This window comes from Apus apus, chromosome 14 (assembly GCF_020740795.1).
Source record: "Apus apus isolate bApuApu2 chromosome 14, bApuApu2.pri.cur, whole genome shotgun sequence".
Classification (NCBI taxonomy): Eukaryota; Metazoa; Chordata; class Aves; order Apodiformes; family Apodidae; genus Apus; species Apus apus.
This window is the reverse complement of record NC_067295.1, coordinates 8,925,246-8,940,952: the sequence shown is the minus strand read 5'-3', so window position 1 is coordinate 8,940,952 and position 15,707 is coordinate 8,925,246. Positions and strand designations below refer to the sequence as shown.

At 42.9% G+C, this 15,707-nt stretch overlaps 1 protein-coding gene across 1 annotated transcript in view; it reads left to right on the top strand.

Moving 5' to 3' along the window:
- XYLT1 (xylosyltransferase 1) overlaps nucleotides 1-15,707 on the top strand; it is a 193,141-nt gene that overhangs the window by 163,709 nt on the left and 13,725 nt on the right. Inside the window, exons 7-10 of the mRNA XM_051632422.1 lie at nucleotides 1,723-1,899; nucleotides 3,828-4,090; nucleotides 7,514-7,709; nucleotides 13,020-13,353. Coding sequence (XP_051488382.1) covers nucleotides 1,723-1,899; nucleotides 3,828-4,090; nucleotides 7,514-7,709; nucleotides 13,020-13,353 — 970 coding nt within the window. The remainder of the gene's footprint in view (nucleotides 1-1,722; nucleotides 1,900-3,827; nucleotides 4,091-7,513; nucleotides 7,710-13,019; nucleotides 13,354-15,707) is intronic.

Below are 15,707 nucleotides of genomic sequence, written 5' to 3'. Positions count from 1 at the left end.
CCTAAGTAGCTTTCCCTCCTATTATCCAGCCCTTTTCTTTAAAAATAAAACCCCTACAAACAAAGGTTTATTGTTCAGTTCAGAACTCAGCTAGAAGGCACAGTCGCAAACCATTTAGATCACTCAGGAACTGCTCTGGCTACAAGTGACGCAGAAGGGCAGTGCCCACCAGGCCAGGTTTTCGTCTAGAATGTGGCAGTGTGCCAGGGAGATGTGCCTCACCTCCAGAGCAGGGAGCCTGGTGAGGCTCAGGCTGTGCTACACCTGCCCTAGCTGGTACACCTCTCCCCTGGCTTGTCTGGTTCTGCTCCCAGAGCAGCAGACATCCCAAGGAAGACCTGAGGACTGTCTGTAAAATGATAACTTGCTTCCTTGCTACAGGCCCCTGAATATTGAGGAATTGATGAGACCAATCTTGCAAATCTTGGCTTATTAGCTTGAGGTGGAGGCAGTGATTGTCATCTCTTGATAGGGGTTTATTATTCCACACACATGTTCAGTAATCTTGCTTTAATCCCATTTCTGTTAAAAATTACCTTTTCTCTCAACTCTGATAACCTTTTCATCCATTATCTAGGAGAAATTTCTGTATCATTATAAAAGGACACAGGGCAATGGGTAATTGGGTAGGGTTATTTTTCCTCTCGCTTGAATGAGAATGGATGCCTCTATGGGTTTAACCAAACAGTTCAAGCATAAAATCCATATTCACTGGGCTGTCATTTAACATTAAAAAGGGTAGGGGGATTATTTGGGGGGCAGCCATGCTAATGTGATGCTGGTTATTTATAGGTCTTACTATTGCTGATTTTAAAGAGAAGTCACTGCTCTAAAAATCTCTTGCTAAATTTGATCATATTGTATAGCTTCTCTCTACAAGGTTTTCTTTGCAAGATACATAGTTGATTTCTTAAAATCAGCCTGCCTTTACTCACCTGTTAATCTGCTGTATCAGTCCCAATGACACATGATTTATGTAATAGCTGATATGATGATGATGATATAATTAGGATAGCCCAATAGGAATTCCTTGCTGCCTTGAGTCAGCAAATAAAGACTTATGATTTCAGGAGGCAGAATGTCCTTCTGGTGCCTGGGGTAAACTTTCAGAAAATTTCAGAACAAGACCATTCAACTAGCAATGCATTTCAGAGTGCTGGGGATAGAGACACCTACAGAAGGGACTGTATTTTGTTCACAGTAACCAGGGTGATGGTGAAGGTTTGAGAACTGTCTTAGGAAACAACTTGAGATATGTCATTAACACATTTCTCAGGAAAATAGTCTTAAGTCTGTTGGAGCAGACAGTAACTTACAGAAGAGAAATAAAGGGAATTTCTTAGAATTGCTCATTCAGCTGAAATAAAAATAAAGTAATTGCTGGAACTGATGCCTTTCCTGGAGTCATTTGGACTCCCAATGCCCAAAGCTAGTCATTGCAATTACTCTCTGCCAGGTTATTGTACCAAGGCCTCAACTGTATGTTATTACAGTTTGGCTGGGTCTCTAGTGTGTTGTGATCTTTTCATACTCTATGTAATGCATATATGTAGAGTGCTTTTCATTTTTGGCAGAACAACAGAGTTTGTTAATTCTGTAATTTCAAAATAAAGTAAGTCACCTGCATTAGCTTTGGGCCCATGGGGTGAAGCGAAAGAGAAAATGGAAGTCTGAGGAGCTAAAGTATCAATAATGTACTGATGGGCTCACTCTTTCTTGCAGTCCTTCTTTCACACTGTTCTGGAAAATAGCCCCTACTGTGAATCCATGGTGGACAACAACTTGCGCATCACAAACTGGAACCGAAAACTCGGTTGCAAGTGTCAGTACAAGCACATTGTTGACTGGTGTGGCTGTTCACCTAATGACTTCAAACCAACAGACTTCCACCGATTCCAGGTAACTGAAGCGGTCTCTGATAGCTGCAAAGCAGCTCTTTCCAGCTCTGCTGGGGTGTGGAGAGCCGTCTGGCTGTATGGCTACAGCAGGGAGTAGGAAGGGAAGCCTTTACCCCATCAAGCAATGGGGAGAAAGAAGAAGTGAGGTGTGAGGAAGCTCTGCTCTTAATTTCCAGAGAATAAAAGATTAGTTCACCTGTGAACTACTGGGTTGTAGTACTTGACACTGGTAGATCTGTTGTGCTAGAAAGGAGGGAAGCTGGACACATCTCTCACTGTACCAGTATTACTTGGTAGCTCTTGTGAATTTATTGCAAAGGGCTTTTTCCAGATCTTTTCATGATTTCATGAAGCTCCTGGATTTTATTGTTAAGCAGTGTTTTTTATCTTTGAAAAAAGCTCCAAGTTGACTAGAGTGCCTGCTAGAGGCTCACACAGCACAAGACAAATCAGTGTTCATTATTACATTCATCAACAATATTATATTTAACGTTATCTCATAGTTTTGGGGGTCAGAGTCATGTGGTTTTTGATCACCCAGTCTTGGCCTGACTGCCTTAAAAAGTTTAATCAGTTGCATTGTGATCCTGCTTCCCCAAGGCAGACATGAGAGCAAATCCTTGTGCTCAGGGTGCACTCTGTCTCAAGACTGTATCTAGCCTGTGTATCTTCTATTAAAAATGAACAACCACTTGTTTCAAGGTCACCAGATTTTCAGTTCCATCCCTGCAGCTCCTCAGAGTCCTCTGCATAAAGCATGTTTGTTCAGGCTTTGTGTGGGATGGAGAATGTTTTACCCTACAGCACAAAAATGATGACTGCTCTGAAACAGAGATCTTTTCTTTATTGTAATGTGCTGCCTACCAGATGCAGTTGAAGTCAGTGACACTGGCACTCACAAAAAGAGCAAATGACACTTCATCTAAGGGAGGCTCTGTTACCCCAAACATCAATCCCAGGAAAATCTCCAGCACAGAATAAATGGCAAGTCTTAAAAAACTCCTGCAAGTCTGCAGAGGCTGACCTGCTCCAGACTGGGAAAACAACCCACAAAGAAAGACATTTCAGAAAACAATCAGGTAAACTGAGCTGCAAGGGAAAGTTCAAAATTAGAATAGATGTGGAGGCAACTTCTGACACTTGCCTGAAGAGAGAGCCCCTCAGATGAACACACAGCACCAGAAGGCTTGCTTGTGATTCCCATGGAGGCACAAAGCAAGCTGCAGAGGAGGAGATCAGAGAGCCCACAGCATGCACTGTATCAGAGTAAAACTGAGCATCCTCAAAAGAATTTTTCAATCATGTGGCGCACTTTTGAACTCCCTAACAACTCAGAACCCATGCTCAGATCTGGGCAAGGAAAAACAAAGGCTTTTTAAAAGCTAATGGTAGTTGAGTAGAACGTAAACCAGTAATATACCCAAGATTGTGTCAAGTGCAGAGCAAAAAATCTCTACAGGGCCAGTCAGAAGCTGAGAAACCTCAGCCACAGATGGTGCCTCTCCCAGAGTGCTCTTTGACCTAGTAGCAGCAAATCCATACATGCAAAATGCTGCTCTACAGGGGCTCTTGAGCCCCTGTTTGTTGCTCCCTGCCTGACCTCCAATAACATGTGCCAGTGCTGCACCATCCCCAGGCTCAGAGGTGGGTTAGGCAGCAATCCCCACCCCTCTGGAACCAGAGAGCCTTCCCCAGCCAGGGTGGGGGCTGTTGGTACAAAGGAGTTAGCTCACCTGTGTTTTCCTTGAGTAATTATGTAGTTTTAATCTGAATCTTAACAACACTTTTAACAACCAGTGGTCACAGAGGTGACCTGTTAAGTCGTCTTTGCCCATGGGGAGAACCAGTTAATGTCCCGATTATTTAGGACAAAATGTCATGGCTGAAATGGGAACTCACTGCAGTGCCTGTTCCTTTTTGTCACTGCAGCAGACTGCCAGGCCAACTTTCTTTGCCCGTAAATTTGAAGCTGTAGTGAATCAAGAGATAATTGGCCAGTTGGACTACTACTTGTATGGCAACTATCCATCTGGCACCCCCGGCCTCCGGTCCTACTGGGAGAACGTGTACGATGAGCCGGACGGCGTGCGCAGCCTGAGCGACGTCGCCCTCACCATGTACCACGCCTTCTCCCGCCTGGGCCTGCGCAGGGCCGAGACGTCCTTCCATGCTGCTGGAGACAACAGCTGCAGGTTAGTCTGATCTGCCTTTCTTCTTCTGGGTGTTGCAGGGGACACGCTGGACTGCCGAGCGCCAGCAAAGGTTCATCTACTTGGCTGTGGTGGCTGGAGGTTAGTGTCACAAACAAGGCCAGGCAGCTGCAAGTGTACAGCACTTATTTCCAGAAGTATTTATGCCCATAATAAAGCACTGGTTATTCAGGGTTGACATTATGTGACCTGTTTGCTGCACTTTTAAAGAGCTCCTCTCCAGCCTGATGAAGACTGACAGGATCCAGTTGGGTAGTGCTACCCCCACTGCTGCGCTTTCTTGATTAATTTCAAGCAAGTGTATTATACCCACAGCTACTAAACCCTCCGTGGGATTGCAGCAGAAGTCATGTTCACCTCTATTACACTTACCGAAAGCAGAGGACAGGATTTCAGAATTAATCTGAGCACGGGCAGGTTAATGGTCCTTGCTTGTTTGTCCCCCTGGGTGCATACAGGGAGTACAGAGAATCACTTGCTCAAGCTGTTTGCCTGCTTGGTACAGTTGCCTGTGCCAAAAGTGTTGCAACTGGTGGCATCCATTAGCATTAAATACATAAAATGTATGAGTATATAAATATAAATGTGTATATATAGAGAGCACAAATAAAGGTCCTTATTCTTTAAAGGGAAACCCCCCTATATTCTACATTCCTTTTTCACCTACAAGCTTAGCAAAGAAGAATTCAGTCTAAAAGGCATTTGGAGGAAAAGTTCCTGGAGTTAGACTTGCACAGAAAAAGCCCTCTCTCTACATGGTAGATGTTTGCTGCCTGCAAACACATCTGAAGCTTTTTACGTTCAAAGCAGCGAGTCTTCATCATCTTTTTAAAGTCTTAACTTTGCAGTCTCTCAATTCCTTCTTCAGAATGTATTTTTTGGTCCCAGTCTTTTTTTATCCTAATAGAAAACACATACAGCCTAAGTCAGCAAATACTGAAGATGCTCCTTGTGCTTTGATGGATGGACTTTGCCCCTGTTGTGTTCTCGAGAGGAAACCGAATGCGCCTTGACCTTCCCACTTAGTCACGGAAGTGCTGAGCAATGTCCCATTTAGAAAGATGTGGCAATAAGTGATCCAGATTCCTATTACAGCTTTGCCAGTGAAGGTTACTGGTGCAAAGCAATAAAAGATCAATAACAATTACATAGAAATCACTAGTAGCATGCCTTCCTTATATGAAATAAAGGCTGACCTGAGGAAGTCCTGGGTCATTTGTCCTGCAAAGTGAAACCAGCAGAGAGGATGGAAGCTATGTATAACCAGTACTGAAATAATTTGACAGTTACTTTTGTGCTTACTCCTATTGCCAGTGTTCTGATGATTTATATCAATAATGTTTCATTTCTGAGGAGCTTTTCATTGTACAAGAACTCAAGGTGCTCTTCAAGCTTGCTCAGATTACAGATAGGGAAGCCTTGTCATCCACCTCTGCTGGCAGCTGTCTGCAGGATGAAGCATGGCTGTTTTGCAGTGGGCTGGAGCCTCACAAACAGCACAGGGAGGAATTGCCAACAGTGATATGAAGCAGAAGCTTCATTTTCATACCTGCCTAAGCCCCCTCAAAACATTGTGAGTCAGCATTTGATTTAAATCACAGAAAAGTGGAAAGTTCTCAGATTTATGATTCACATCTCTCTTGATACTATGTTGTCTTTCTAGGTGTGTGCATACATAGGCTTCCTCTTTCCCTCTGGTGATAGCATGTCTCAAACACAGTAGGAGCAGGGATACACTTGGGCTGAGCACCTCAGCAGCATTCCCTGGGCTGTTGGGGCTAAGAGGAGCACCCAGTGAGCTGATCCTGCTATCACCACCCCAGCTCGTTTCACACTGCAGGACCTGTGAGGAAATCCTCTGACACCTCAGATCATATTTGGAGACAGTCCCATGCTGCCACCCGCAGCACCCCAGGAGACTTTTATCCAAGGAGCTGCCTCACACACTGTTCTAACGAGGGCCAGCTCAGAGGCTCAGAAAGCTGTGCCCCCACAGACTGCTCTGCCACCGAGTGAGATTGCATATCAGCATCTTCAGTGGAAACAACATTAATGTGTTACTGAGATTTAATTTATTTCTCCCTGTCTCTAGGCATTTTTACTCACTGCTGCCAAGAGACAATTTACTCAGAATATTCCAAGGATATTGTAAATATTTGTTACTGCACACATATCAAACAGGGGGCCTTAGTACTCAGAACAGAAGTCAGATTGTTGCTGGTGTTGGCTGCGTAGCTTTGCTGTGCTTTTGCTCAGGCCATCAGTGCCGGTCCTGTTTATACCCCATCTTGTTATGTTTATTTCTCAAGCTCTAGATACTTCCTCATTGGTGTTGCTGGTTCCATGGAATGGAAAGTCCTTGCTTAGCTCCTCTCTGGTCTTGGATGTAATAGCTAACATGAGGAGTCACACTCTACTGACTTGACTGGCAGGGTGTGATATTGGTTGGTTTTCAATGTGTTGCAAACACATTTGTTTCACAGTTATTATCAGTGTCATAGAGTAGCAAAACATTTTATTTCAGAATGATGAATAACATGGTTTTAATTCTTTTATACATCCATATGTACACAAATGTCACTACAGATGTTTCTGAGACTGTAGCAGACAATTGACCATAAATTTTAATTATTTTAAACCACTGCTACAGTGTCTTTAAATCTGAACTGTGACTGAAGGCTTCCAAGTTTCCTGATGAGAGGGTTTTCCTGTTTGACCTTTTCTCACTTCAATTATAAACAAAATGTCCAGAGCAAAAGCAACCTCAAGACTTCGAGGAATGTGAAATTTATTTCCTAAAATAGAGACCTATTACGGGGACCTGATCCTGGTGTCCTTCGCTGCAGGGCCGCTCTACAGAGCTGTCTCCTTGGGGAATCAGATTTACGTGCAGGAGCGGATCAGGGCATCGCTGGGTCCGTGCCCGGCCATGCAGCACCCTCTGCTGTCCCCAGCCTGCTGCTGGCCCACGCTGCTGGACAGCTCTGGGGACCCCCCACTGAAGGCAAAAAAGGAAAGCCACCTGATTTGGAGCAACAGACACATTTCTTGAATGTTGTTGATCCTTGCAAAGAGGGCTGCAGCCTAACTGTGCATCTCTGGGCGGCACTTTTTACCCAGAAGAGGTGGTAAGGGAAAGGAGTTTTCTGGCAAGCAGAGGTATCTCCTGAAGATCTTAGAGCTGTGGGTATGTTCTAAATGAGCATATATTCTTAGTAACATTTTTTATGTTTCAGGATAATCAGAACAGCAGAAGAATATTTGATAATGAGTCATGAACACATTTCAAATCTCTTAATGTACAATGGTGAATTTTCTAGTTGAAATGAGTGTTTCCTAAGCGTAAGTAAATGGGGATTTCATGTCTCTATTGTGTCACTGACAAGCGTGTGTGCTGTTTTACAGATACTACCCCATGGGCCACCCAGTTTCTGTCCACCTTTACTTCCTTGCTGACCGTTTCCAAGGCTTCCTGATCAGACATCATGCGACCAATCTGGCTGTCAGTAAACTAGAAACTTTGGAAACGTGGGTGATGCCAAAGAAAGTCTTTAAGATCGCAAGTCCACCAAGTGATTTTGGAAGGTTACAGTTCTCAGAGGTAGGTATTCATAGCCACCTATGCAGAATGTCATGAGCCTCTGGAGGAACTGCATACTAATTCAGCAGCCTTTGGAATCTCTACTTCCATGTAACTTGCAGGTGAGAGTGGCTCTCTAGTGTAATGCATGTCCTCTTCACTGACCGAGACACTGTTGCCAGTTCAGATCTGTGGTCAACCTTCACTTCTTAGGTTACTCTGAGTGTCCTCACCCCCTCTTGTTTAAAGAACAAACTGAAGGCATTTACTGTTGTAAACGGAACTCAGTAACTTAAAAAGTTTTGTGACTGTGACTGTTGTGAGTGCTGTGAGACATACCTGGGAAAAATGTCATGTTTCTGCAGTTCCAGCTAGGAATGGGGATGTGGTAGGCATTCCTCTCAAGAGTATGCTGAAAAAACCCTCATAACATTAGTGACAGTCAGGCACCAATGCCAAATGTGAGCAGAATATTGATGTTGTAACATGAAAGAGGAAATTATCACAGTGGTGACTGAGATTTCCCACAAATCCTGTTATTTCTTCTAGGAATTTGTATCAGGATCTGACATAGAGTGTAAAATATGTACCCTACCCTAAAAATATATCAGGAAAGTTGACCACTAATAGAACCCGACATCTGTGTTCTGTTTTAAAGATACAACTGTCTTAGCAGTTAATTTCCTGATTTTTCTTGTTAAGCCACAAATTTCAATTAAGGTATAAAATTGATTGAACAAATGCGTTCCAGTCGTTACGGCCAAGTCCATAAATTACCATCTTCTTGGGCAATTAAGAAATGCCTAGGTAGGATTCAGTGTTTTGGTGTGCACGGCAAATCCATGACACTAATGTGCCATTAAAGAGATGGATGGAAATTGTGTTTCATTTATCAATGTGTCTGATGGTAGGCTTGCCATTTCATCCAGTGATAAATGGTCGTACAAGCTTTAATTCTTGTGATTTGTAGGAGTATTTCTGCTGTTTATTTGGTACTTTTAATCTCACTTTCAACCTGAGCATGCCTGCTCTGGATCTTTCTTTTTGAAAGCAACCAGGCTGTGGCAGTAGGAAGGGTTTTTTTCTAATTGTACGATGAGAAGTAGTATGTTGATTTTAGCATTCTAGAACTCAAAAATCTTTAGAATACATCTGACTTTGTAACAGGTGCAGGGAGAAAACAAACCTTAGACCAGACTTTACTTGCTGGCCACTTTTCTGGTCCCCCTTGTCCCCGGTGCAGTGAAACCAAACCTTTTTTCCCCAAAACCAGCCCTGCCACAACTATGAGCCTGATCCACAGATGCCCTGGAGCAGCAGTGCCCAGTGTCAGGCTGCCCTGTTGAGGGAAGCAGTGACGTGCTGGTGGCCTCCTGGCTGCACTGTGCCCACAGCTCTGAGCAGTGTGTCACCCTGCAGGGAGGATCTCCAGATCCCACAGCTCCAATGAGCCGCTCTTCATGGCCTCATAGACCATGGCTGGTCCATAACCAGCCCTGTAGGAGCTGCTGCTGCAGTGAAGCCATGTGAGAGCAAAGCATGGGAAGGATTTAATCAGTGGGGAGGTCTTCTCAGGCTGAGGAAACATTTTCTTCTAATTGAAAAGCATAAAAAGTTTTGGTGGCAGTTTACTTGTTTTCATCATTTTTTCTTGTCTGAACTCTTTAATTGTCCTCCCCTTTCATAGATGGTTCATATTTTAAAAGACCAGGGGGTACAAAATAAATAATTTAATAATTTCTTAATTGTTTATTTTACTTTCTGCCTTCTGTGGGCCTGCAGGCATCTGTACCTCTGAGGCAAATTTTTCTGTTTCCCTGGTATAAATCCAGCATTAACAACTTCTGCTTCAGTGTGGCTGGAAAGCCTCTGATCTGCTACTGCTTGTTCATGTGGCACTTCTTTGTCAAAGTCTGGCAAGTGTAAAACAAACTTAGCAGTTCAGCTAAGCACCAGAAAACAAACTTAAGATTTGTGCTTACTGGGACATGTAACTGCTGTTTTTTCAATAACTTTCACCCCATGATCTGGCAGAAATTTAAAACGGAATGTTCTCAGCCTTTGGAGCTGAGAGCTTTCTTCCCTCTCCGGCAGGACTTGAATGTGCTCCTGGGTGCATTTGTGACCCTGATGCACAACTGGAACTGTAGCAGAGATGACAGAGTCTCTTCAGTCAGCCCTTCCTGCCCTCTGCTCCTTTGCTTTGCTTCTCAGACTTTGCTTCCCAACTAGCAGATTTAACCACACAACATGTAAAGGCAAGTGGGAAAAAATCAGCCAGCTGGGCTGTGGAGCAGCCCGTGGGGTTAATGCCAGCATGTCGGTGGCACACGACACCTGCACTCAGGTTCAGGCTGAGTAAAACAAAACAGACTTACAGGAAAACAAAGAGAGATTATTTCCAAGCATGAAACTCCCACACCCTCCTAAAATTGGCTTGTGCACAGTGCACACAGTATGGATTCTACCAGCCCTTGTGGGCTCATGACAACTTTTATATGGAGGGCAGAAGATAGATTTGCTGTACAGTACTACAGTCTTGGCTCAGTGTGTATCAGATGAACACTTAAGTTCATTTCTGGTCTTGTTAAAACTTGTGATTCATCACAGAGAGTAAAATAAACTAGGTGGCAGGCAATTAGTGTGCATTGTGTGAACCTAATGGTCCTGTTTGTGGTGAGCAATGAGACACAAACCCATAATCAAGGCATAATTTGTCTTGGGAAAATTTTATCTTGGGACTGAACAGAGATAGAAACAGGAGTTTTAAGCCAATGAGAGAGTTCCAGCTTTCCAAACATACCCCATGCACAGTGCCTGCTCTTGAAGCTCAAAATCATGGTGATTAAAATAATGATGTGGAAAATGTCAGTTTCTGAGCCACATTCCCTCATAATTTATCAGATATTCATTACTGCTTGATTCCATCCCATACTTCGTGTGTTCCATTTGAAGTGGAAGCCTACTTAGTGTTTTAAGGAACTATGAAAAATATTGTAGGGCTGTATTAACTCTTGGGTGTGAAACCAGAGCTCTCAGAACTGGGAACTCAGCTGTGTAGAGCTGAAAGGAAGAAGTATAAACCTCTAACTGGTACTTTAAGTAAAATTCCCTTTAAAATACTGTGCTTTTAAACCCAGCTTGTACTGAAAGCTGTGCAGAACAGGAAACTGTCCCTCAGCTGGAAACTGCACATAAACGGCAGGTCCTGTAAATAGATATGTGCAGCTCCCTGTTTAGTTTTTGAGGATTATGTGAGCTTTCTTTGAGTTCTTCAGTAATATTGAATGTGGTGGAAGGAGCTTCCTTACAGGGTTTTCTTTGCCCAAGAGTGTATACATTTGTTTCATGTGTTGTGGCATTATTATTTCCAGGTCTGTTGCACTCTGGTAGCTGTGACACGGCCCCACTCAATGAAAGCTGGCAGATTAGATAGTGAGATCTGGTCAGGAAATTTCCTTTCTCCACTTATTTCCATACATATTCAGTTGGTCTTGTCAGGAGAGCATGCAGTGACAGCTCCTCGGGGCAGTCAATGCTTTGGTCTGATATCTGGGCTATGCTGTCTGGTTTGATTAGCTGATGTGCTAGCTGAAATACCTCTGAAATACCAGTGATTCTGCGGTGCTGATGGCAGAGTAGTGGAAGGCTCATTTTGTCTCATATTCTGCAGTGTCATAGTCCAGTAGCAGGAATCGGTATGATGACAGATGGATTTAGGATGGTAGGTTTTTATTCTACTGGCCTTGTAGCTTTTTGCTTTCAGTCCTCCTGTAATTTGTCTGCCAGCCACAGCAATTTATTTAGAGGGGTTTGGAGACTGGACGTTTTCCAGTACAGGTATCAGTCTCAGTAGGCATCAGGTAGTTGTCAGGTTTTATGGATTTGAGGGGATTTTGACATTATATTGGAAACACTTATGCTCAGGAAATGTGACAAAACCTAGAAGAAAAGTCTCGAAGCACATGAGCTACAATTATTTGTTATGCTTTTAGGAAAGCAGGTTCTGATCATGCCCATGTGAGGTGAAGATTAGGGACAGGGACAGTTCTCTGTTTTGGGAATCTCTAGTGTCTACAGGGGATCCCATCTGTATGTGCATCGACCTGTGGAGACTGCTCGAGAGAATCCCATGGTTTCTGTATAGGAAACAAATCAGCTTAGGTCATCTACACTGTTTGGAGATAAGGCAAAAAAACACCTGAAGGACTATGAGGGTTTTCAATACCAGGCTGGCCAAAACATCTGGATGTCTCTCCAAGGAATTATATCTGCTTGCCAAAAGGAGCCAGGGGGTTCTCCTGTTCTTCAGTTCAAATGGGGTTCCTCAAATCTTCTTGTGTTTGATGCTGATCACTTTTGATTTGAGATCATGGGAACAGGACCTCAGGGGACAAGCAAGGTGGGCACTGCCTCCAAAAGCAAATACACTGCATTTGACACTGCAGTCCACCAAGCTGCCATTTTAATAATTGATGGAAGTGGTTTGTTAATGGTCAGCCTCATTTAGTAAAATGTCTTTCAGTTGTCACAAGAAGACCAGTTAGTACATTGTTGTGCTCTTTGTGTAGAGATGCTTATTTTCAATAGTGTGCAAGTGTTAATGGCAACAGCTTGTATGTTTGTATCATCCTGTGGGTTATGGGTGAACCATTCATATGAAGAGCAGTGAAATATGAAAGCTGCTAGGAAAAGAAAGGTCCATTAAATATTTACACTAGATTGCGAACCAGCTGCTTTACTGTTAGTTAGTGAATAAATTAAAAACAATCTCACTGTTATGACAGTTAGGAAAGTGTTTACCAGAAACAGCTTCCCACATCAGGCAGGCAGGGAGTGCAAGGAGACAGCATCTCGTGGATAGCTGTACTACAGGGCCTGATGTGACTTGTCCTAAAGTCATCCTCTTCCTTGTCTTAGCAGCTGTGTAGATCTCTACTGCAGGGCCCATCTCTCAAATGTGTCATACATCTTCATAATCCAGGAGATGATGGGTCATATTTTTTCATAGATTTTCTTCAGGTGTGGTCCTTTGTCGGCTACTTCCATGGGGAGGAAAAGGGGAGCTGTGGTGGTGTTGATATGTCACTCTTGCAGAAAACCCTTGTATCAATCAAAAGAGGACAACTGGACCAAAGAAAACCACCTAGCATTCAGGGTTGTCCCAATTTGTGTATACATTATGATCTTAGGTCCTGTTGCCATCAGCCTTTATATGTATGTATCATTCATGTCACGAAGCGTGATTTGTGTCTGGGAGCCCTAGTTTGATGTAAGGGTCTTAGATGCTTACAGAGATGATGGTAGCAGCAGTGTGGTCTTTGATTTCAGATTGGCACTGAATGGGATGCCAAGGAAAGGATTTTCCGGAATTTCGGAGGGCTCCTGGGGCCAACAGATGAGCCAGTTGGCATGCAGAAGTGGGGAAAGGGCCCCAACGTCACCGTTACTGTCATCTGGGTGGATCCTGTTAACATCATTGCAGCAACGTATGACATTCTTATTGAATCCAGTGCTGAATTTACCCACTACAAACCACCTTTGAACTTGCCCCTGCGACCCGGAGTCTGGACGATAAAAATTCTGCACCACTGGGTGCAGGTAGCTGAAACCAAATTCCTTGTTACTCCTCTTACCTTCTCTAACCAGCAGCCTATCAAACAAGGTAAGTTCTATTATTTGGTACAGTATTTAATTTATGTAATACTGTAGTCACTGTAAATGCTGCTGTTAAAAATGAAGTAGCACTGTATTGGAAAAGGAGAAAATAAAGGAATTTTATAGATACTAAATCAGAAGAAATTGTTGCACTAAGACAAGTGGAAGTGTCTGTATCCAGCCTGTAAAACACAGCCACTTTGAACAAAAGGCTGTTTATATCTTTAAAATATGCACAGTTCAGAATCCAGAGAACTTCAGGCTCTCAGTGATACAGCAGCTATTGTAAAAGCTATCCTTTAGAAATAGAAAGGAAAATGAGTCTCTGCTGCTTTTCATTCCTGTTTGCTCATAGTTGCAGATGTTTAAACTGTTGTCTTGACGAAGTCTGTTGTTTAACAATACAAGCATTAATACACAAAATGATGAATGAAACAAAATTAGCCTAGGCCAGAGCTCACTCTTGCCTGAGACCTGCCCAAACCTGCTCAGTTCATACCAAGCAGTTGTGTTATAGAAAGCTCTATGGGAATGGCCATCCTGGTAAGTGCACTATCAAACTTATTTTAGAAATAAACCATTTTCTTCCCAGCCATGACAGCCCTGAGCTATCCAAGTATAGGGGTCATCCTTGGGCTGCCAGTGTCCACAGGCTCCCAGCAGCAGTTTGCAGTGGCACAGGCATCGTTTGAGTGCTTGGGTCTTCAGCCAGTGCAGAGGATACTGAGCTGGGAGAAGAGAGAGCGCTTAGTAGTCACACCTGTTTTCCTAGTAAGAATTCAAAATAAGTTGTTTGCCATGAATATCTTTACCATTCTTAACGCGTTCAAGTGCTTCCATCTGCCCAGTATTAATATTCATAACTTTAAACATCTTAAAGTTGCTAGATACATGAATGATCCTATTAAGTTTTCAGAAGTTCTTCTTCCTGACAAGGCAGCACATAAATGGAGTCACACATTTACCTTCCAGCATAACGTGCTGCTTCTGTAATGCAAACACCAGCAGACAACTGCTGAGAGCTAATGCAGCCCTTATCTTGCTCAACAGGAGCTTGATTCTACACATTTCTCTGCAGAAGAGCTGCCTGACTGATTTCTTCTTCTGACATTTGGTGGCATTGTTTCTTAAGCAGAAGCTAAACCAGCCACAACCTGCTGCTGTTATTAGCTAATAGGCAATGATAAATTGTGAAGAAATGCCACGTGTAGCAGGAATACATTTTTGAAGTTTGAGGCAACCTGCTTCTAGGCGCAGCTGTTACTGACTCGTCTCCTGGAAATTAAAGAATTCCATGTTCTTTGCTAAATTAAAAGTTAAGGCATGAATTGGATGGAAAATGTGGCATGTAGCTGCTTTTCCCTGTAACGTGAGAGCTCTGTGGAAAGTTAAGAATGTCTCAGACTTCAAGTATCAGCCCACATGTTATGGTGTAAAGGCCAAACTCCCTTTGGTCCAAACTCTGAATCTGGAATAATTCCACTGAACATACAGAGTTACTCCGTACTGCCCATTGGTACACTGGGAGAAGATCTGGCTCATATTTGTTGCTAAAGAGCCCCGTTCATTCATATGGTAACTAGAATCTACTCTAGGAATGAAATAAAAAACTTGGGAACAATATTATCTAGGAAAAAAAAAAACTTCAGAAGTGATTTGCTACTGCTGCTATGATGTTATCATCTCCAGATGTCTGAGGCATGAAGGTAAAAAAGAAAATTAATTACAGGGGCAGATAGTGACACTCCAGTGTAGTTAGAATTGTATTTACCATGCAAATTGCTGATGTTTGGGTTTTTTAAGGCTTTCTCTGTCAGCGACACTATTGTGTTCTGTGCAGGCAATTGTCATTTAGCTTTGATTTCCAGCTTTTGTCAGTTTGTCACCACTTTTATTATTTAAATATCTTATTCTCTGCCAAATAAAGGCATTGTGAGAGTATGACAGAAGAATTAGAACTAAAAGAATTATTTCTGTTACTGTAAACAATGCAATAGCTGCCAAAAATCTTCTAAAATGAAGGGATAGTGTTATTGTGTTGTCTTAACACTGAAAATAAAACATACATCAGAATTAGCCAGGAGTTGTCAGCAGAAGAGCAGAATATGATTTATTAGGGATTTCTTCAAAATTTTGTTCTTTCAACCATCCTTCCCCATTCCTTCCTTCCCTTCCCCCCATCCCCCTCCCCCCAGAAAAACAGAGTAAAAAAAATGCTGTAACTCTTCTGAGAAAGATTAGCCTGGAAAGTAATTTGCCACTTCAGAAGCTTTCTGAATGACTGATACATTTCATACCACTTTGCATGTTATTTGCTTGATAATGATTTGACCCCCTTTGTCTCAGAAACTCCCGATGTAG